General features: G+C 25.7%; 1 protein-coding gene across 1 annotated transcript; it reads left to right on the top strand.

Annotated features, from left to right (window-relative positions):
* The first annotated feature begins 3747 nt into the window (after positions 1–3747).
* Positions 3748–22257, top strand: LOC127290645 (bone morphogenetic protein receptor type-1B-like). Its single transcript, XM_051319352.1, has 4 exons — positions 3748–4009; positions 16185–17187; positions 20714–21029; positions 21552–22257. The coding sequence occupies exons 1-4, from the start codon at positions 3928–3930 to the stop codon at positions 21678–21680; spliced, it is 1530 nt and encodes a 509-aa protein (XP_051175309.1). The 5' UTR covers positions 3748–3927; the 3' UTR covers positions 21681–22257.
* The last annotated feature ends 1138 nt before the right edge of the window (positions 22258–23395 follow it).

Raw genomic sequence — 23395 nt, 5'->3', positions numbered from 1 at the left:
ATTGCAATCGAGGGGCGTTTAATGCTCTCGGGTAAATTATTAGTTCCGGTAGAGAGAGCGTCACACGTGTGCAGGCTTGCACTCGACATTCATGAGACTCTCCATATGCATTCAAATGCAGACTCCACAAAGGAGCGCCCATTTGTTTTGTTTTTTTTCGCCCCCCCCCACTCTGTCTCTCTCTCTCTCTCTCTCTTAGTATTTTTCAATTTCACTCCTATATATTCTTCGTAATTAGTTACACAAATTTTTTTTTTTTCCAACTAATATCTACATTTTAAATTTACAAAAAAAAAGAAAGATGTATCTTATTATTAGGATCTTTTGCGGTTTTAGTTAAATTTTAAGCTTTCATCAGAAAGTTATTAAAACAAAAAACAAGGACGATAGTTTTAATATAGTAGTTACTAAATAGGGACAATAATAGCACTCATTCTTTCTAAATCTGAATTAGTGAAAATTTTTTACTAATTTGAATTAGTGACTCACTTTTTGCTATTGAATTAGTTAAATTTCACTAATTATTAGTCAAAGTTACTAATAATTAGTAAAATTTTACTAATTCAATAGCAAAAAGTGAGTCACTAATTCAAATTAGTTAAAATTTTTACTAATTCAAATTTAGAGAGTTGATTGTTATAACATAGGGATAAGTATCAGTTATAGAAATTTCAATACTCGATAGTACTACTAGGTTATTGATAAATATGAACAATCGTTCTATACTAGTTGATAAGTTGGGACTACTATATAGTATTTAGTAGTTGTTCATAAATAGGGACAAAAGCAGTCATTGTTATTTATAACTATAGGTACAATATCAGTACTGTTAACTAATAGATAGTGACAATAGTAGTCAAAGATTTTGATAACTAGGGATAATAGTAACAGAATTTGTTGATAATTAGGGACAATAGTTTTAATAGATGTTGATAATTAGGGACAATAGTTTTAATGGATGTTGATAATTAGGGACAATAGTTTTAATGGATGTTGATAATTAGGGACAATAGTTTTAATAGATGTTGATAAATAGAAACAATAGTAGTTTTTGTTGATATCTAGGGACAATATTGTTTCAATAGTTGTTGAAAAATAGAAACAATAGTAATAATAGTTGTTGATGAATAGGGACAATAGTAACCGTTTCAATAATAATAATAATAATAATTTTTGATTTTTTGTTGAGACATTGTTTAATTAATAATACTTATACTGATAATCTCAACTACACTGCAAAAAGATGTATCTTATTTTAAGATGTTTTGGTAGCGTTTTTAAGACATTCAGATGTTTAAGATGTCTTAATGTCTTGAAAACGCTACCAAAACATCTTAAAATAAGATACTTCTTTTTGCAGTGTAATTAAATCATTTACAATATTATAATATGACAAGACAGTAACTATCTAACTAGTTTTTTTTTTTTAGCGACGTGAATCAGAAAATCCATATAAATCGCAAATGAACATATAGAATGATGAGATTTTAAGATTTTTATGGTACCAGGTGGATTTCCAGTTTTTCATCATTCAAAAAGAGGAACACGGACACGTTCTGCTTATATGTATATATGCGTGTACACGCATGGGATTTGGCTGGTACTATATATATATATTGTATACTATATGAAAAGAAGGCCCGACCGAACAACCCGAGTAGCAGCAAATAGAAGCGAGAGAAAGGATATTGGGACTTAACGTGGCAGAGGGAGTAAGTCGCTTGGCTAAAGGAGGAAAGAAAGAAAAAGATCTTTGGTTAAGGCACTAAGTCTCGGCACTCTGGCGCCCACTGGGCGCCGTTGCACTCTCCCGCCATCGCTGACGCCTCCGTCTCAGGATCGTATATGATCCTCAATCTATATATATATACATATATATGTTATAATACTAGCAATAATAATAACAAGAATAATAAAAATAATAATAATAATAATAATAAAAGTAACAACAATAACAATATTAGTAACAATCGTAAAATAATAATGGTAACAATAATAGTAAAAATATTAGTAACAATAGTAACATAATAATAACACTAATAGTAACAGTAGTAGTAACAATAGTAGTAACAATAGTAGTAGTAACAATAATAAAATAATAATAGTAGTAACAATAATAGTAAAAATAGTAGTAACAATAGTAGTAGTAACAATAATAATAAAGATAGTAGTAACATTAGTAGTAGTAACAATAAAATAGTAACAATAGTAGTAGTAACAATAATAGTAATAGTAACATAAGTAGTAGTAACAATAGTAGTAGTAACAATAATAAAATAATAATAGTAGTAACAATAGTAGTAGTAGTAACAATAGTAGTAGTAACAATAATAGTAAAAATAGTAGTAACAATAGTAGTAGTAACAATAGTAATATTAACAATAGTAATAGTAACAATAGTAGTAGTAACAATAGTAGTAGTAACAATAATAAAATAATAATAGTAGTAACAATAGTAGTAGTAACAATAATAGTAGTAACAATAGTAGAAGTAACAATAATATAATAATAATAGTAGTAACAATAGTAGTAGTAACAATAGTAATAGTAACAATAGTAGTAGTAACAATAATAGTAATAGTAACATTAGTAGTAGTAACAATAGTAGTAGTAACAATAGTAGTAGTAACAATAGTAGTAGTAACAATAGTAGTAGTAACAATAATAAAATAATAATAGTAGTAACAATAGTAGTAGTAACAATAGTAGTAGTAACAATAGTAGTAGTAACAATAGTAGTAGTAACAATAGTAGAAGTAACAATAATAAAATAATAATAGTAGTAACAATAGTAGTAGTAACAATAGTAATAGTAACAATAGTAGTAGTAACAATAATAGTAATAGTAACATTAGTAGTAGTAACAATAAAATAGTAACAATAGTAGTAGTAACAATAGTAGTAGTAACAATACTAGTAGTAGTAATAATAGTAGTAGTAACAATAATAGTAAAAATAGTAGTAACAATAGTAGTAGTAACAATAATAGTAAAAGTAGTAGTAACAATAGTAGTAGTAACAATACTAGTAGTTGTAACAATAGTAGTAGTAACAATAATAGTAAAAATAGTAGTAACAATAGTAGTAGTAACAATAGTAGTAGTAACAATAGTAGTAGTAACAATAATAATAAAAATAGTAGTAACAATAGTAGTAGTAACAATAATAGTAAAAATAGTAGTAACAATAGTAGTGGTAACAATAGTAGTAGTAACAATACTAGTAGTAACAATACTAGTAGTAGTATATTTTTGAGGTTATGTTTTAAAAAAATTTTCAATTTTCTCTTATATAAATAACATTTTACGACATATTTTCGATTTGTAAATATATCTAAGTCTCTAGATGTTTATAATAAATGTAACAAATTTGAGGTTATGTTTCTGATATTATTATTGTTATTATTTATTTTAAGAAGAAAGTGGAAAATCTGCATAACCCTTGGTATCCAAGGTAAGATATTATTATTATTATTATTATTATTATTATTATTATTATTATTATATAGAAAAGGGGAGACAAAAATTCATTGAACGTCCCTGACTTTTTCATCCCCTCTGCGCGCGCGCGATTCTCTCTCGTCATTCTGCATTTAATATCACACAGACAACAATATTCAATATATATATATATATATATATATAGAGAGAAAGATGTGGTAGTGGTATAGGTTGTATAGCTGAGTCCAAGACCAAAGACTTTACCTCCTCCACTCTTCATTCTGATTCTATATTATATATACAGTCCGAACATCAGAACCGAAAGTGGCCGATGTTCATGTTGGTTGCGGCAGTGCCTTGCGCCTTGGTGGCTCGACGCCATCGTCTGGTCTCTCCTCTCGTGAATTTTCTCTCTCTTACTTTTACTATATTATATTATAATATCACGTCACACACGCAGTGAAGTATGTGCTCCCAAGTGTAGAAAATGGCTACGCTATACGCTTACCCGGGTTGTAAATACGGCCTGTGGATTGGGCTAATTGTGTTTCTTGTGAATATTTTCAACGGTGAGTAGCCCCCCCCCCCCTCTGACCTTCTCTATTACCACAAAAAAACAAAAAAAAAACCAAAAAATGGATTTCTAAAAAAAAGGTTTTTTTTCTCGTTCACAAATTATCATTTATCTAGTGCTGTTTTTTTTTCCATAACGATATTTGATTTCTTTTTTTCGATTGTCTGTGTTTTAAAAGTTATTTTTATTAACTGTGCAGTGAAGTGCGATTTTTTTCTTCTTCTCATACTATACAGTGGAATATGTGTGTATATGTGTGTTGAGGAATTTTTTGTTATAGCATTTTATGTGCGCTGTTAAAAAAAAAAAATTGAAACCTAACCTTTTTAAATTGGAGAGTTTTGTTAATCAATGACGGTGTTTATTATATGAAAATGTTTTTCTATATATGAAAGGATTAGGAATCAAATGGTGTTGCAGAGATCTTGTTTTGTGTCACTTTTGGTTAGGGCAAGTTTCTCGATTCGTTCTTCGACTGTTTTTCACATATATAGTGTATATATATATATATGTATAGAGTGTTTCTTTCTCTTTCTTTCTCTTTGCATCTTTCTTACTTCAAGGACCTGTTCGGGATTTTTTAACTTTTTCCATACCACTCTTTGAGATCCAGTTTCTTGATTTATTTTTTCTCCTCCTCCCCCCCTCAGCCCAGCCCTCGTCATTCTATATTTCTTTTGTGCGGTTATCGACAACAGCTGAAAATCAGGGTTTACTGGCCACTATAAAATATATATATATATATACTGCCGAAGATTATTATTTGGAGGTTATAAAGATTATTTTTTTTCTCCTGAATAATATGGGAGTACTGATCACTATATTACTGAAGATTATTATTTTTAAGAATAATATTTTTTTTTTGCTGGAAAATGGGAATAGTGAACATTATACTACTGAAGATTATTAGGATTATGATTTTTTTTTCTGCTAAAAAAAGGGAATACTGACCATTATACTACTGAAGATTATTAGTTTTAAGAATTTTTTTTTTCGTGATAAAAATGGGAATACTGACCATTATACTACTGAAGAATATTAGTTTTAAGAATAAGATAATTTTAATTATTTTTTTTTATTTTTTTTTTAAATCAAAGTTACCTATCGTTTGGCTTAGTATGAAAGTATGATATTTTTATTTATTTTTCTTTACGAATGAAGTACGCGAAAACAAGTAAAAATAGTTTATTTAAAAGATTACTATTTTTTTTATTTATTTATTTTTTCAATATTATTATTATTAATATTAATTTTGTTATATTATTTTTTAATTATTTTGTTACTATTTTTTATTATATTATTTAATTATTATTAACTTAGTTATTTTTTTTATTATTTTTTAATTGTTTTTAAATTATTTTCAAATTATTTTATTTTTATTTATGATTGTTTTTATTATTATTATTATTATTACTATTATTTTATATATATATTTTTATTCGTATATATATTTTATTTTTATATATTTCATTATTTTATTTTATTATTTATATATATTTTTTTAAACTATTATTTTATTTATTATTTTTTTCATTCTTAATTCAATTATTTCATTTATTAAGTTATTATTTATTTATTTTTTATTATTCAGTATCAATTTTTAAATTTAAATTAAGTAAAATATAAATTTTAATTTAATAAATTTATAGTAACAATTTTCGAAAAGAGAGAATTTTTTTTTTTTTTTTTGTAAATTTCCTTTTTTGTTTTGTAAAAATATTCGTGTTCTTTTATTCGTAACATATATATATATATATGAGGAAAAAGTCGGTATTTAAATATCATTCTTTCAACTAATTCAATTTCATTTTAAATTTGAATAGGAAAACGAATGTGACGCAATGTAGTTATAATATTTACTGAGAGAGAGAGATTTTTTTTTCTTGATTCATTCAATATTTGGTTTTTTTTCCAATAAGTATAATTTATTCACGATAATAATAACAATAAAATAATAATAATAATAATAATAATAGTAACTATAATAATAATAAATAGTAAAAATAAATTTTATTTATTTATTATTAATAAAATTATTTTTTATAATTATTTATATTTTTGTAATTAATTAAATTTTTTCTTTTAATTTTTTTTCTTTGACGTGAAACTATTAATGGAAAAAAAATTATTTAAAATCAAGAAAAAATATTTTCTCCGGATGCTTTTACAGCTGTAAGTCTGGCTATGTTTGTAGTTTTTTTTTTACTTTTTTGTTAAACTTGGAAACTTCCTTTTTGGAGTTTCCTTTTTATCCTTGTTCTCGTAGACGGTCTACGAGGGTTTTCCCTTTTTTTTTTTTTTTGTTTTCTTTTTCTTTCTCCTTTTGAAGTTCCGAACATCGTTACGCGCGTCTCCACAATTCCATTTGAAATTCGCTGAAAATAGCGTTTATAATCTTTTTTGGCTCTCACGCGACATGAAAAAGAAAGTAAAAAAAATTTTTTTTTTCTGACAAGAGAAATACATCTACTTGACGTGTTTTTTTTTTTAATAAAAAAATTTACACACAAATTAATTGCTATTTGAAATTTTTTTTTTATAATTAATAAAAAAATTACAAATTTCTTTATTTATATTATTTATAAACGGAAAAATATAAACAATTTTAAAAAAAAATTTTTTAAATAATTAGAATAAAAATATTTAAAAATAAAAAATTACAAAAAAATAAATAAAATAAGTGAAAAAATCGAAACTAAAATAAAACGTAATTTAAAAAATTTGTAATTAAAATTTTTTTTTATTTAAATTTTTAAAAATTGTTTTTTTATGACCTTTTGAAAATACAAAAAAAAAAGATTTCGTCCTTTTTTCATGTAAAGTACGTAACATATTTGAATATTTAAAATTCTGTATATATTGAATATTTCTCTCTTGTGGGGGTTTACGTATATATAAGTGTACGTTTAAAAATTATGCTAATAAATGTCTCGACTTGGTACCGATAAAAATCACGTTTCTTGGAATAAATCGCATTATTGAGACCTTCGAGGGCAAACTTGTGTGTGCAGCATCCTTTTCTCAATCTTCCTTCACATCTTTCTCTCTCTCTCTCTCTCTGACATTGAAATGCTCCGACGTAATATTCTTGAGCGCAGATCCACTTTAGATAAATAAATTTTGTTTAAAAAAAAAAGGAGAGAAGAATTTTTTTTTTTTTTTTTTTTTTAGTAAAAATATTAAAAATTTTTTTTTTGAAATTAACAAAAATTTATAGTGAGAAAAAAAAATTTTTAATTTATCCAAAATTTATTACTAATTTTTTAATAATTATAATTAATATTATTCAGCTAAGTAGATAAAACTCGAAAAATTTGGTTCAAAAATTTTGTTTTTTTTTAAATATTTAAAATGAATTTACGTTATAAAATATTTGGTTAAAAAAAATTATTTTTTAACTTGTAAATTGAACGATTTTTAGTTTTCGTTTATCATTTTTTTTTTTTTAATTACAAGTTAGGTCAGTTCTCTGGAAGAAAAACCCGTTATGGGCGGGTAGCCAAGCAACTTTTGTTTACCATTTTGTATAGAGCGCAGAATCTCGCCAAAAGGCACCTGCTCTGAAAAAAATTAAATTTTTTTTTTTTTTTTTTTTTATAATAAAATTTACAACTTGTAATTTTTTTTTAAATAATTCTTATTTTTTTTAAATTAATATAAAACTTAATTCAAAATTTAATTATGTCAACAATAAAATTCATTGTACAATTATATTGAGTGACATCTGTCAATATTGACTGAACGATTATATGGATGATCGTATAGAGCGTAAAAAAAAAAAAATATATATATATATATATGTATTTGTACGTATGGTGCATAAGTCGTTGAAAACAATGATTAAACTCATTGATTTCTTGGATTGTTGACGGAAAAGTACCCAGCATCATTGTCTTATCATTATTCCAATCATTATAAAATGATAAACAAAATTTCCTGGTTTTTTTATTTTTCCCAAAAAAAAGAAAATCTTCTTTTCTTTTTTTTTTAGCAATTTTTAACGTTAAAAAATAGAGTAAAGCTAAAGAAGAAAATAAAAAAAAAAAGAAGAAAAAGAAATGAAAAAAAAAAAAAAACAAGAATGATCAGTCATTCTCCAGAGATATTTCGTTTTTATAAATAGAATCGGTCAACGCAAAATAGAAGCGAGGGAGTAATTCCGAGACGAACCAAGATAACCACGCGACGTGTTTCTATTTTTGTTTTTCAACATCGGACAAGGACCTTAAAATCGGGCACCAAAAATTTTTTTTCAACAAAAATGAGTCAGACCTTAAAAATTAAAAAAAAAAAGTCGATTAGACTATTTTTAATTGTTATTGATAACTAGAAATAATAGCAGTGATAACTGTTAATAACTAGGGACAATTGCACTAATAAATGTTGATAACTTGGGACAATAGCACTAATAAATGTCGATAACTAGAGGAAATAGTGACGATAATTATTGATAAACAGGGACAATGTTAGTTATAGTTGTTGATAACTGGGCAAAATTGTAATTACAGATATTGATAACTGGGGACAATAGTAGCCATGGTCATTGATAACTAGGGACAATAGTAGTTATTGCTATTGATAACTAGGGACAATAGTAGTTATTGATATTGATAACTAGGGACAATAGTAGTTATTGCTATTGATAAATAAAGACAATAGTAGTTATTGCTATTGATAACTAGGGACAATAGTAGTTATAGCTATCGATAACTAGGGACAATAGTAGTTATTGCTATTGATAACTAGGGACCATAGTAGTCATTGCTATTGATAACTAGGGACAATAGTAGTTATTGATATTGATAACTAAAGACAATAGTAGTTATTGTTATTGATAACTATGGACAATAATAGTCATAGTCATTAATAACTAGGGACAATAGCAGTGTTGTTCATAAATAACTAGGGACATTAGTAATCATGGTTATTGATAACTGGAGAGAATAGAACTAATGGTTGTCGATAACTAGGGACAATAGTACTAATGATTGTCGATAATTAGGGACAATAGTGGTCATAGTTAATGATAATTAGGACAGCAGTAGTCATTATTATTAAAAACTAGTGACAATTGTAGTACTGTTATTTAATAAGTAGGGACAATAATAGTCAAAGGTGGTAATAACTAGGGACAATAATAGTCATAGCTATTGATAACTAGGGACAATAATAGACGATGCTATTGATAACTGGGGACAATAATAGACGTTGCTATTGATAACTAGGGACAATAATAGACATTGTCTTTAATGACTAGGGACACTAAAAGTCATGAACATTGATAACTAGGGACAATAGCAGTACTATTAATAAATAGGGAACAATAGTAGTCATAGTTGTTAATAACTAGGTGTAATAGCAGGAATATTAATTTAAAAATAGGGTTGATAACTAGGGACAATAGCAGTACTATTAAATTATAAATAGGGACAATAGTGGCGATAACTAAAACCAATGGAAGTAATAGTTATTGATAATTAGGGACAATAGTAGTAATAGTTGTTTGTAAATAAGTACAATAGTAGTAATAGTTGTTTGTAAATAGGGACAATTGTAATAATAGTTGTTGATAAATAGAAATAGTTAGGGACAATTGTAGTAATAGTAGTTAATAAATAGAAATAGTTAGAAACAATAGTAGTAATAGTTGTTTGTAAATAGAGACAATAGTAGTAATAGTTGTTTGTAAATAGGGACAATAGTAGTAATAGTTGTTGATAAATAGAAATAGTTAGGGACAGTTGTAGTAATAGTAGTTAATAAATAGAAATACTTAGGGACAATAGTTGTAATAGTTGTTTGTAAATAGGGACAATAGTAATAATAGTTGTTGACAAATAAAAAATGGTCAGGGACAATAGTAGTAATAGTTGTTTGTAAATAGGGACAATAGTAGAAATAGTTGTTAATAAATAGGAACAATAGTTGCAATTGCTGTTTTTTGTAAATAGGGACAATAGTAGAAATAGCTTCTGATAAATGGAGGGGGACAATTGTATAAATAACTTTGGGATAAATTGGGACGCATTAGTACAAAATAGCTTTTAATAAATTGGGACAATAGTAGCAATAGCTTCTGATAACAATAATACAATAATAATTTTTACAATTAATTTCGTCATTTTCAAAATTATAATACTATTTGAATAAATATTAATACTATAAAATCAACAGTTTTGCAAAAGTTAATCAACATAAATCGTGATTGAAAATTAAAAACAAACATTTATAATATATGACGCAATATATATGTATATATATATGTATATATAAACGAGAATTCACGATTACCATATGCGATTTGTATATATGTTGTACTCTTCAGAGAGTACATGAATCCCACTCGTGATGGTCATCGTCTGTTCATTCATACAGTATGAGAGAGCGCGCGCGACTATATATATATATATATATATATATCTATATATATATACATATATATTGCCAATCTAGTTTACAAGGAGTTGTGAAAAATTGCGAAAAGAATTTAAAAAAAAGAAAAAAAAATTTACTTATCAACTCGTATCTGTAACCTCGTCGCTGAATGTTCGACTACATAAATTTATATATGTGTGTCTTGTTGATAATCACGCAACAACGAACCTTGTCTTATGTCCCCGATGATGATAATAACATTTTCATCGCGTATATATATATATATATATATATAAATTTCTTTTAATAATTTGTAATTTCTTTTCTAGTAAATTTTTTAAGTATTTTTCTTTATTTTATTTATTTATTTTTTTTTTTGAGGTAGGGAGAAAGCAAAATTTACATTAATCAATAAATATATATTTTTTTTGTGATTTTTATTTTATTTTTTCCCTCGATATATATATATATATATATATATATATATATATAAAATTGCGTGGTCGTTATCACCGGAAATCTCAGCACAACCATATATGAGGTTCCTGAACCGCGGGCGCACCTTATGTATCCCTGACAAACTTGTGGGTCGTATTTAACCGCCTACTCATTCTAAACAGCTCATCTCGTTGGCTTGTGTTTATATATATTTATATATAAATCGTATAACAATTATTATTTTTGCTCGTTATTTTGAATTTTTTATAAATCCAGAACTGATTTAACCCATTTTGAATAAAGAATTATAATTAGTTCAGTGAATCAAATCAAATGGTGATTTTGATTCAGATTTTGAAACCCTATTGAATTAAACCAAACCTAATGATGATTTTGATTTTAATTCTGATTTTGATTTTAACTATGATTTTGAAACCCAATTGAATGAGCGAAATTCAATTAAAATTTTCATTCTAAATCTGATTTTGATTTTGAAACCCAATTGTTCGAACCAAATTCAATGATGATTTTGATTTTAATGCTGATTCAGATTTTTGTACTGATAGCAAATTGTACGAACCAAATCCAATGGTAATTTTAATTCTAATTCTGATTTTGATTCTGATAAAAAAAATTGTACGAATCACATATCGAACGATTCTAATTTTGATTTTAATTCTGATTTTGATACCCAATTGAATGATAGAAATATACAATTATAATTTGTGATTCTAAATCCAATTTTGATTTTGAAACCCAATTTAATGAACCAAATCCAATCATAATTTTGATTCTAATTCTGATTTTGAAACAAAATTTTATACAAACCAAATCGAATGTTAATTTTGATTCTAATCTGATTTTAATTCTGATACCTAATTGAACTAACTAAATCCAATGATAATTTTTATATTCTAAATCTGATTCTCATTCTGATTCTAAAACCCAATTTAATGAAACAAATTGGTATGGTAATTTTGATTTTAATTCTGATTCTGAAACCCAATTTAATGAACCAAATCCAATGACAATTTTGATTTTTATTCTGAAACTCAATTGCATGAACCAAATCCAATGATGATTGTGATTCTAATTCTGATTTTGATTTTTATTTTGATTCTGATTCTGATACCAAACTGTACTAACCAAATCCAATTATAGTTTTGATTCTAATTCTGAATTTGAAAACCCAATTGAATTATCAAAATACAATGATAATTTTGATTTTAAATCCGATTTTGATTCTGAAACCTAATTTAATAAAACAAATCCAAAGATAATTTTGATTTTAATTCTAATTTTGATTCTGATTTTAAAAACCCAATTTAATAATTCAAATCCAATGACAATTTTGATTCTGAAACCCAATTGCACAAACCAAATCCAATGATGATTTTAATTCTGATTTTAATTTTGATTATGATTCTGATACCAAATTGTACTAACCAAATCCAATAATAATTTTGATTTTAATTCTGATTTTGATTTTAATTCTAATTTTGAAATCCAGTTGAATGAGCGAAATTCAATTAAAATTTTCATTCTAAATCTGATTTTAATTTTGAAACCCAATTGTTCGAACCAAATTCAATGATGATTTTAATTTTAATGCTGATTCAGATTTTTGTACTGATAGCAAATTGTACGAACCAAATCCAATGGTAATTCTAATTCTGATTTTGATTTCGATTCTGATAAAAAAAATTATACGAATCACATATCGAACGATTCTAATTTTGATTTTAATTCTGATTTTGATACCCAATTGAATGATAGAAATATACAATTATAATTTGTGATTCTAAATCCAATTTTGATTCTGAAACCCAATTTAATAAACCAAATCCAATCATAATTTTGATTCTAATTCTGATTTTGAAACAAAATTTTATACAAACCAAATCGAATGTTAATTTTAATTCTAATCTGATTTTAATTCTGATACCTAATTGAACTAACTAAATCCAATGATAATTTTTATATTCTAAATCTGATTCTCATTCTGATTCTAAAATCCAATTTAATGAAACAAATTGAATGGTAATTTTGATTTTAATTCTGATTCTGAAACCCAATTTAATGAACCAAATCCAATGACAATTTTGATTTTGATTCTGAAACCCAATTGCATGAACCAAATCCAATGATGATTGTGATTCTAATTCTGATTCTGATACCAAACTGTACTAACCAAATCCAATTATAGTTTTGATTCTAATTCTGATTTTGAAACCCAATTGAATTATCGAAATATAATGATAATTTTGATTTTAAATCCGATTTTGATTCTGAAACGTAATTTAATAAAACAAATCCAAAGATAATTTTGATTTTAATTCTAATTTTGATTCTGATTTTAAAAACCCAATTTAATAATTCAAATCCAATGACAATTTTGATTCTGAAACCCAATTGCACAAACTAAATCCAATGATGATTTTGATTTTAATTCTGATTCTAATTTTGATTCTGATTCTGATACCAAATTGTACTAACCAAATCCAATAATAATTTTGATTCTAATTTTAATTTTGATTCTAATTCTGATTTTAAAACCTAATTGTTCTATCAAAATTCAATTATAATTTTGATTCTAAATCTGATTTTGATTCTAATTCTAATTGTGAAATCCAATTTAATAAAACAAAATCCAATGGTAATTTTGATTTTGATTCTGATACCCAATTGTAGAAACCAAATCCAAATAATAATTTTGTTTCTCATTTTTAAACCCAATTAAATGATGATTTTGATTCTGAATCCGAATTATTCTAGCATAATATAAATAGTGACAGCAGTAGAAGTAATTATAATCCTAAAATGGTCTTGATGTGTTTTTCTATTTTAAATTATTATCAACCTCAATTCAAAATTCATGACGCGATCTGCAAACTACTATATGTAATGGTGAAAGTGCGTATGAATTGTCCTTAAATGGTGCTATAACAGACGACAAGTATTCTTGTTTCTTCTCTTTTGCTCCTTTTCATCTCATATCTCTCTCTTTCTCCCATTGCCAGTGCATCACCAAATATGGATCGTTCACACAGGAATAATGTTTATAGTAAGAAAAAAATTTAGCTGCAAAAAAAGAATCGTTAGCACAATAATGGTAAAAACATCTAAGAGTAAAAAAAAAAACTTGCTTAGTATAGAAAATACTTCTAATGGAATAAATGAATTATTTCCATATTCGGAATTATGGAATAGAATCAAAACTATTATTGGATTTGGTTCGTACAATTTGGTATCAGAATCAAAATCAAAATCATCATTCCCGAATAAAAATTTAAGACGGCAGATGTAAATCTTACATCGCATCTGTATAGAATTTAAGACGGCCATCTACATAGGCCTTTTGATATACAGTCTAGGTAGGGAATATATAGGCCTTTCTATATAGGTCATTTGATTTCAAACCTATGTAGAATCTATGTAACCTTTTGATGTAGATTCTACATAGGCCTTTTGACATACATTCTACATAATAAATGCATAGGCCTTTCTACATAGGCCATTTGATATCAAAACTATGTAGAATTTATGTAGGCCTTTTGATGTAGATTCTACATAGGCCTTTTGACATACATTCTACATAATAAATGCATAGGCTTTTCTACATAGGCCATTTGATATCAAAACTATGTAGAATTTATGTAGGCCTTTTGATGTAGATTCTACATAGGCTTTTTGACATACATTCTAGATAATAAATGCATAGGCCTTTCTACATAGGCCATGTGATATCAAAACTATGTAGAAATTATGTAGGCCTTTTGATGTAGATTCTACATAGGCTTTCTAACATACATTCTAGGTTTGAAATGCATAGGCCTTTCTACGTAGGCCATTTGATATCAAAACTATGTAGAATTTATTTAGGCCTTTCGATGTAGGATCTGTATAGGCCTTTTAACATACATTCTATGTAGAAAAAATATCTGCATTTCTATATAGGCCTTAAAATGTAATAACTACATAGCATGTACGCAGGCTTGTTTATGTAGGATTTTTATAAGACACATGACATAGGATTGAGATTGTTTTCCTGCAGGTCATTCAATGTAGGTCGTAGGACATAACATATTTTATGTAGAATAGGTCTTTTTATATAGGTGCTTATATTAGAAATATTTTTGAGTCACTTATTTTAAAATTTCAAATTATATTAAAAATTATTTATTAAATTTATTATTTATTTATTAAATTATTAATTTATTATTATTATTTTATTATTATTATTAATTTATTAAATTTGGATTTATTAAAAATTACAAATTGATACTCTGCATGTTTGATATTATTGAACATTTAAGTCATTTTACGTTTTAATATTATTTAAAATAATAATTATACGTTAAAAACAAGATTTTTGTTTCATAATGACATTATATAATTGTCATAATTTTTAATGCATAATAATTATTTTATTTGTAAACAAATAATACTAATATAAAATTTTGTTATCCATTTTTAATATAAATCAATATTAATTCAATATAAAGTACTTGTGTACTTGCTGTATTTTATTGTGACTATATAGCGCTATACTTATAATAGTTCTACTGCGTTGCTTTGTAAGAGAACATCTACGCTACTCCACTTATTTCTTAACTTTGTACGGAACCTTCATAGCCTCCCTTGGTCGAGCGCGTTAAGGCGCCGCTCCCAATGGTTGTAGGCTCCCCTCCCCAGACCCAATTGCACACACAACACTATAGAGTAGAGGGCTCAAATCTCACCTACCATTGTATAGGAAAATCCCGCAAAAATATGAAAGGTACTTTTTTTTTATTGAATTTATATTGTTTAGATTATATTGAAATAAACTACTAATTTTCCTGATTTTTTAAATAATAATTTAATTATTAATTAATGAAAATATGCCTTTCAATGTAGGCTCTACGTATGTTAGCCTACGTAGATTGGATGTAGCCAAGCGTTACATTCTTGTGTAGATCCTACATCATCTGGCCTATATACAAGCTAGTATAAAAGTCCTACATAGGTCCTACATCTCGTGGCCTATGTACACCGTATGTAGCCAAGCGTTACATTTCTATGTAGACAGTATGTCAAAAAAAAGTCGCAGGCCTATGTCGCCAGGTAGGCCAACCGTCATAGGTCCTATATAATGGCGACTTTAATTTTTATTCGGGTTGGATTTGGTTTGTACTATTTGGTATCAGAATCAAAATCAGTTATCATAATTTTTTTAGCATTAATTTTACTTTTGCATTTATCAATTAAAACTTGAAAACGAATTTTAATTTTTTAAAATCTAATACCCCAAAATTATTCTTCTTCTATTATTCATTTTGAAAAATCACTAATTATTTTCTATTTTCTTTTTTCAGTACTGACAATAACATGCTATTGCGATGGCAATTGTCCAAATAATGTACAAAATGGTACTTGTACACTAAAACCAGGTGGACAATGTTTCAGTCAAGTTGAAGAATTTCTCGATCCCGAAAGTGAAGAATACATTACTGAAGAATCATTTGGTTGTTTAGCACCCGAGGAGAATAGCTTTATGCAATGTAAAGCAAATCTTGTACCACATTCACGTGGTAAAAGTATTTATTGTTGTAACGATACGGATTTTTGTAATGAAAAAAAAATTCCACAAATAATACCACGTTCAACAATTGCACCCGATCCAATTGCAATAGCATCAGGTGCACCATTAATTGTTCTTGCAGTGACACTATCAATATGTCTAATGATATTTATAATGGCAATGATTATTATCTATCAACGTTATCGTCGAAAAGAACAACGTGGCCCATGTCTTGTTTCAAATCAAGGTACACTTAAAGATCTCATTGAACAAACAAGTGGTTCAGGTTCGGGTTTACCTCTACTTGTACAAAGGACAATTGCAAAACAATTGGCATTATCGCAATGTGTTGGTAAGGGTCGTTATGGTGAGGTTTGGTTGGCAAGATGGCGTGGTGAAAAAGTTGCTGTTAAAGTATTTTTCACATTAGAAGAGGCATCATGGTTTAGAGAAACGGAAATTTATCAAACTGTATTAATGAGGCATGACAATATACTTGGTTTTATTGCCGCCGATATTAAGGGTACAGGTTCATGGACGCAAATGATGCTTATCACTGATTATCATGAACGTGGTTCGTTACATGATTATTTGCAGACAACTGTATTGGATCATACAACATTGTTGGCTATTTGTTTATCAATTGCATCGGGTATTGCACATTTACATACGGAAATATTTGGTACACGTGGTAAACCAGCAATTGCACATCGTGATATTAAAACACGTAATATACTTGTCAAAAGAAATGGCGAGTGTGTTATTGCTGATTTTGGACTCGCTGTACGATTTTTGAGGTGAGATTTTGCATTTTCTTTTGGTTATCAATTTTTTTTTTTTGAATCTAAAATTTAAAATCTAGGATCTAGAATCTAGAATCTAGAATCTAAAATCAAAAATCAAAAATCTAGAATCTAGAATCTAGAATCTAGAATCTAAAATCGAAATCAAAATCAAAATTGCTAGTATTTATGAACAACTATTGCTGCTATTTTCTGGGTTTATCAACAACTATTATTGATATTGTTCATATTTACAAACAACTATGGTTACTATTAACTCTAATTTTCAACATCAAAAAAAAAAAAATTTTCATACTATTTATCAACAACTAAAAACTATGATATACCTACTTTTCAACAAATACTAGCTAGTGCTATTGTCCCATTTATTAACTAGTAAAACTATTGTCCCTATTTATCAACGAAAACTACTATTTTCCTTATTTATCAACAACTATATAAGCTATTAACATATTTATTAACAAAATTTTCTGCTATTTATCAACAACTGATGATGATATTATTTCTATTTATTAACAAATATCACTACTATTGTCCCAATTTATCAAATTCTAGTAACACTATTGTCCCTATTCACCAACAACTATTTATAACTATTGTCCCTATCTACCAAAAACAATCATTGCTATTGTCCCTACTTACCAACTACTAATAACACTATTGTTCCTATTCCTAAACTAATATTACTATTATTATTGCTATTGTCCCTATTTACCAACTACTAGTAACACTATTGTTCCTATTCCTAAACTATTTTTACTATTGTCCCTATTTATCACATACTAGTAGCACTATTCTTCCTATTTATCAACAACAATTATTGCTATTGTCCCCATTTAGTCAACTTCTAGTAAAACTATTGTTGTTATTTATTACATGCAAGTAGCACTGCTGTCCCTATTTACAAACAGCAATTATTGCTATTTTTTAACAATAACAATTAACGCTATTGTCCTTATTCATCAACAACTATTTTTACTATTGTCCCTAGTTACTAATAAAAATTATTACTATTGTCCCTAATTATCAACAACTATGACTATTTTTGTCTCAATTTATCAATATCCGTTAAAACTATTGTACCTATTTACTAACAACTATTATTGCTATTGTCCCTAGTTATTAAAAAATATTACTATTGTCCCTAAATATCAACTACGGGCATACTATTGTCCCTAAATATCAACTACGGGCATACTATTGTCCCTAGTTATCAGCAACTTTGACTACTATTGACCTTATTTACAACAATTATTATTGCTATTGTCCCTAGACATCAATAACAATATTACTATTGTCCCAAAATATCAACTAGAGCACCACTAATGTCCCAATTTATTAATAAGTATTTAAAATTTTGTTCCTAGTTATAAAAAAATAACTACTACTTTTGTCCCTAGTTATAAAAATAACTACTACTATTGTACCTAGTTATGAAAAATAACTACTACTATTGTCCCTAGTTATGAAAAATAACTACTACTATTGTCCCTAGTTATGAAAAATAACTACTACTATTGTTGCTAGTTATAAAAAAATAACTACTACTATTGTCCTTAGTTATAAAAAAGTAACTACTACTATTGTCCCTAGTTATCGAAAAATAACTACTACTTTTGTCCCTAGTTATCAATAACTATAACTACTATGTCTCTAGTTATCAACAACTATAAGTATGCTTTTAAAATTTATAAATCTCTATTTACTGCTATTGCCTTCATTTATTAAAAACACTATTTCTGCTATTGTCCCTCTTTATCGACATTTATTACTACTATTATATCTATATTTGGCAAAAAAAAATCTTACTACTATTACCCTATTTATGAACAATTAAAACTACTATTGTCCCTATTTATCGACAACTGTAAATACAACGCTCCCTATTTTTGAATAACTATTACTACTATTTTAATAATATTTTTTTATTACTGCTATTGTTCCTATTTGTCTATAATTACTGCTATCAATAGTTATTTGTTACTATTGTCCCTATTTTATAATAAACATTACCGCTATTGTCCCTAATTAACAATAGTTAGCGCAACTATTGTCTATATATATTGTCGTATAGTTGTTAATAAATAGTATCAATAGTTGATGAAAAATAGGGGAATTTTTTTTTCTGATTAATATCTCAATAGCACAAATATTTGTTGATAATTAGGGACAATAGTAGTGGTTTTTGTTAAAAAATAGATGCAATAGTACTCATAATTGTTTGTAAATAGGGAGAATAGTAGTAATAGTGGTTTGGAAATAGGGACAATAGTAGTAACAATTGTCGATAAATAGAAATAGTTAAGGACAATAGTAGTAATAGTTGTTTGTAAAAAGGGACAATAGTAGTAATAGTTGTTTATAAATAGGGACAATAGTAGTAATAGTTGTTTGTAAATGGGGACAATAGCAGTAATAATTGTTGACAAATAAAAATGGTTAGGGACAATAGTAGTAATAGTTGTTTGTAAATAGGGACAATAGAAATAATAGTTGTTTGTAAATAGGGACAATAGTAGTAATAGTTATTGATAAATAGAAATAGTTAGGGACAATTGTAGTAATAGTAGTTAATAAATAGAAATAATTAGGGACAATAGTAGTAATAGTTGTTTGTAAATAGGGACAATAGAAATAATAGTTGTTTGTAAATGGGGACAATAAGAGTAATAGTTAGTTGTAAATTGGGACAATAGCAGTAATAATTGTTGACAAATAAAAAAATGGTTAGGGACAATAGTAGTAATAGTTGTTTGTAAAAAGGGACAATAGTAGTAATAGTTGTTTGTAAATTGGGACAATAGCAGTAATAATTGTTGACTAATAAAAAATGGTTAGGGACAATAGTAGTAATAGTTGTTTGTAAATGGGGACAATAGAAATAATAGTTGTTTGTAAATAGGGACAATAGAAGTAATAGTTGTTTGTGAATAGGGACAATAGTAGTAATAGTTGTTTGTAAATGGGGACAATAGTAGTAATAGTTGTTTGTAAATAGGGACAATAGTAGTAATAGTTGTTTGTAAATTGGGACAATAGCAGTAATAATTGTTGACAAATAAAAAATGGTTAGGGACAATAGTAGTAATAGTTGTTTGTAAATAGGGACAATAGAAATAATAGTTGTTTGTAAATGGGGACAATAGTAGTAATAGTTAGTTGTAAATTGGGACAATAGCAGTAATAATTGTTGACAAATAAAAAAATGGTTAGGGACAATAGTAGTAATAGTTGTTTGTAAAAAGGGACAATAGTAGTAATAGTTGTTTGTAAATTGGGACAATAGCAGTAATAATTGTTGACTAATAAAAAATGGTTAGGGACAATAGTAGTAATAGTTGTTTGTAAATGGGGACAATAGAAATAATAGTTGTTTGTAAATAGGGACAATAGAAGCAATAGTTGTTTGTGAATAGGGACAATAGTAGTAATAGTTGTTGATAAATAGCGAAAAAAATAGCAATATTAATTTTTTGTTGTTGTAATTTTTCATTTTTCTCATAAATTTTTTTTTTTGCAGCGAGAGTGGTGAGATTGATATTGCGCCAAATACACGTGTTGGCACACGACGTTACATGGCGCCGGAAGTATTGGACGAGTCATTGAATACATCGTCATTTGACGCATTTAAAATGGCTGATATGTATTCAGTGGGTCTTGTATTGTGGGAGGCATGCAGACGTTGTGCAACGGGTGGTAAAGTATCGACGGCAGAGCCATACGCACTACCTTATCATGATGTTGTGCCAAATGATCCCGATTTCGATGATATGAGACTTGCCGTTTGTGTTAAAAGGCTGCGGCCAATTATTCCAACGAAATGGGAAAATGATCCCGTAAGTAAATTAATTTAAAAATTTTATTTATTTATTTTTGATAAATATTATAATTTTGTAAATTACAATTTTATTATTATTATTATTTTGATAATTATAGTAAAATTATAATTTTAATTTTAAAAATTATAATTTTAATTTTAAAAATTATAATTTTATATTTATTTTAAAAATTATAATTTTAATTTTAAAAATTATAATTTTATATTTATTTTAAAAATTATAATTTTAATTTTAAAAATTATAATTTTATATTTATTTTAAAAATTATAATTTTAATTTTAAAAATTATAATTTTATATTTATTTTAAAAATTATAATTTTTATATTAATTTTGAAATTCCAAACAAAAAAAATTTTTAATTAAATTTAAAATTAAAAAATAAAATTACAAAATTATAATTTTATTATTTTTATGTTTAGAAAAAAATTTTTTTTTTAAATTTTAATTTAAAAGGAAAATTTATTTATTGAAAAAAAAAAAATTGTATAATGATAATAATTTGTTTTCTTTTTTTTCAGATTCTATTTGCCCTAGGCAAATTAATGGCCGAATGTTGGAATAAAAATCCACTTGTCCGATTAACTGCACTTCGAGTGAAGAAAACAATGTCTAAATTACACATCGATAATGCCATAAAAATTGTGTAGTGCGCTCATTAATGTAAATTTTTAATTTTTTCTTCTTTCCTCTCTCATTCTCTCTCATTTTTTTCCATTTTTTTCTTTCTTCTCTTTTTTTTTTATTTTCTCCTTTTTTTTTTTTTTTTTTCTTTTTCCCAATTATTTATAAAAGTTTGAGAGAAGTGAAAGAAAAAGAAAAAAAATTAAAAATCTTCTGTAAATAGTCTCATCCACCCCCCCCCCTCCCCGCCCCTTGCCCCCTTTTTCCCAACAAAGTGTAAATATTCTCGATAACAGACTGTTGCCTGAAGACTGAAAAAAAAGAAACTGAAATTTATAAATAGATTATAAATATATAAGGTGAGAGGCAATTTTTGTGTGAATGAAAAAAATTGCAAGCGCGATTTTTTTTTTTATTTTTATTTTTATTTTTTTTTCTATATATATATATATATATGAATGTTATTAATTTTTATTTTGCGAGACGAAAGTTTAGATTCTCTTTTTTTTTTGTACATATAGGAAAAATGAATTTTTTTTTTTCATTTCATTTAGAGGACTCAGTCAAAAACCAGCGTAATTAAATTTTTTTTTGTTTTTTTTTTTTAATAAATATAAATATAGATATATAAATATATTTTTTTTCGCGAATGACGAGCTGGGTTGACTTTGAAATACCTCAATGTAATTATTATTATTATTATTATTATTATTTTAATATAATAATAATTGTTATTAATTTGTTATAATAATTATTATAATATTGTAATTATAATATTACTGTAATTATTTTTTTGTAATTATTATATTATTTTAATTATTATATTATATAATTATTATAATATAATAATTATATATTTTTTTTTTGTAAATATTATATTAAATTAATTATAATTTTTGTAATTATTATATTAGAATAATTACAATTTTTGTAAATATTATATTAGAATAATTATAATTTTTATAATTATTATTTTATAATCGTTATTAATTTTTTTTTTGTAATTATTATACTATAATAATTATTAATTTTTTGGTAATTATTATACTATAATAATTATTAATTTTTTGGTAATTATTATACTATAATAATTATAAATTTTTGATAATTATTATTTTTTAATAATTATTAATTTTTTTTATTTTTTTTTTTTTTGCAAATAATTGTTATAACGACAGATTGTTAGATATTTTTTAATAAATAAACGAACAAATAAAAAAAGAAAAAAAAAAAAAAATTGTAGAAATCGAGTCGTGCAACATCGAATTTTTTTTTTTTTTTATTATTAATTTAATTTAATAAATTAAATATTGAAATTGTAAAATTTTTTCTTTTGCATTATTAAAAAGAAGATTTGTCCTTCTTTTGAAAATGAAAAAGAAAATTTTCTTTTTTCTTTGTAAATAATACAATTTTAGCTTTCTTTGTATGTAGTTTAAATAATAATTGTAAGAATGACAACAACAACAACAAAAATGTTATATATTATATATATAAAAAAAATAGTGATATCTTGTTAAATATTATTTTTTAGCTCATTTAGAAATCATTTTTTTTTTTAATTGTTATCACACAACGAATTTACATACAATTGGAAATAATATGATGAAATTTATATTTTTAAAAACCAATTATCATTATTATTATTATTATTATTATTATTATTATTATTAAATGAAATAATATCAATTTCCCCAATTTTTTTCATTTTTCACCTTTTGTGGATTTTTTTTTTGGTATA

This window comes from Leptopilina boulardi, unplaced genomic scaffold (genome assembly GCF_019393585.1).
Source record: "Leptopilina boulardi isolate dan_hultmark-lab unplaced genomic scaffold, ZJU_Lbou_2.1 LbouV2_78, whole genome shotgun sequence".
NCBI classification, from domain to species: domain Eukaryota; kingdom Metazoa; phylum Arthropoda; class Insecta; order Hymenoptera; family Figitidae; genus Leptopilina; species Leptopilina boulardi.
The sequence above is the reverse complement of the archived record's forward strand: the minus strand, read 5'-3'. Positions and strand labels throughout refer to the sequence as shown.

What these genes read in the sequence shown, in the direction of transcription:
- LOC127290645 (XM_051319352.1), top strand. Translation starts at nt 3,928, where the DNA reads ATGGCTACGCTATACGCTTACCCGGGTTGTAAATACGGCCTGTGGATT. An exon ending in CTCGCTGTACGATTTTTGAG is followed by an intron (nt 17,188 to 20,713) that starts GTGAGATTTTGC and finishes TTTTTTTTGCAG; the next exon opens with CGAGAGTGGTGAGATTGATA. An exon ending in CGAAATGGGAAAATGATCCC is followed by an intron (nt 21,030 to 21,551) that starts GTAAGTAAATTA and finishes CTTTTTTTTCAG; the next exon opens with ATTCTATTTGCCCTAGGCAA.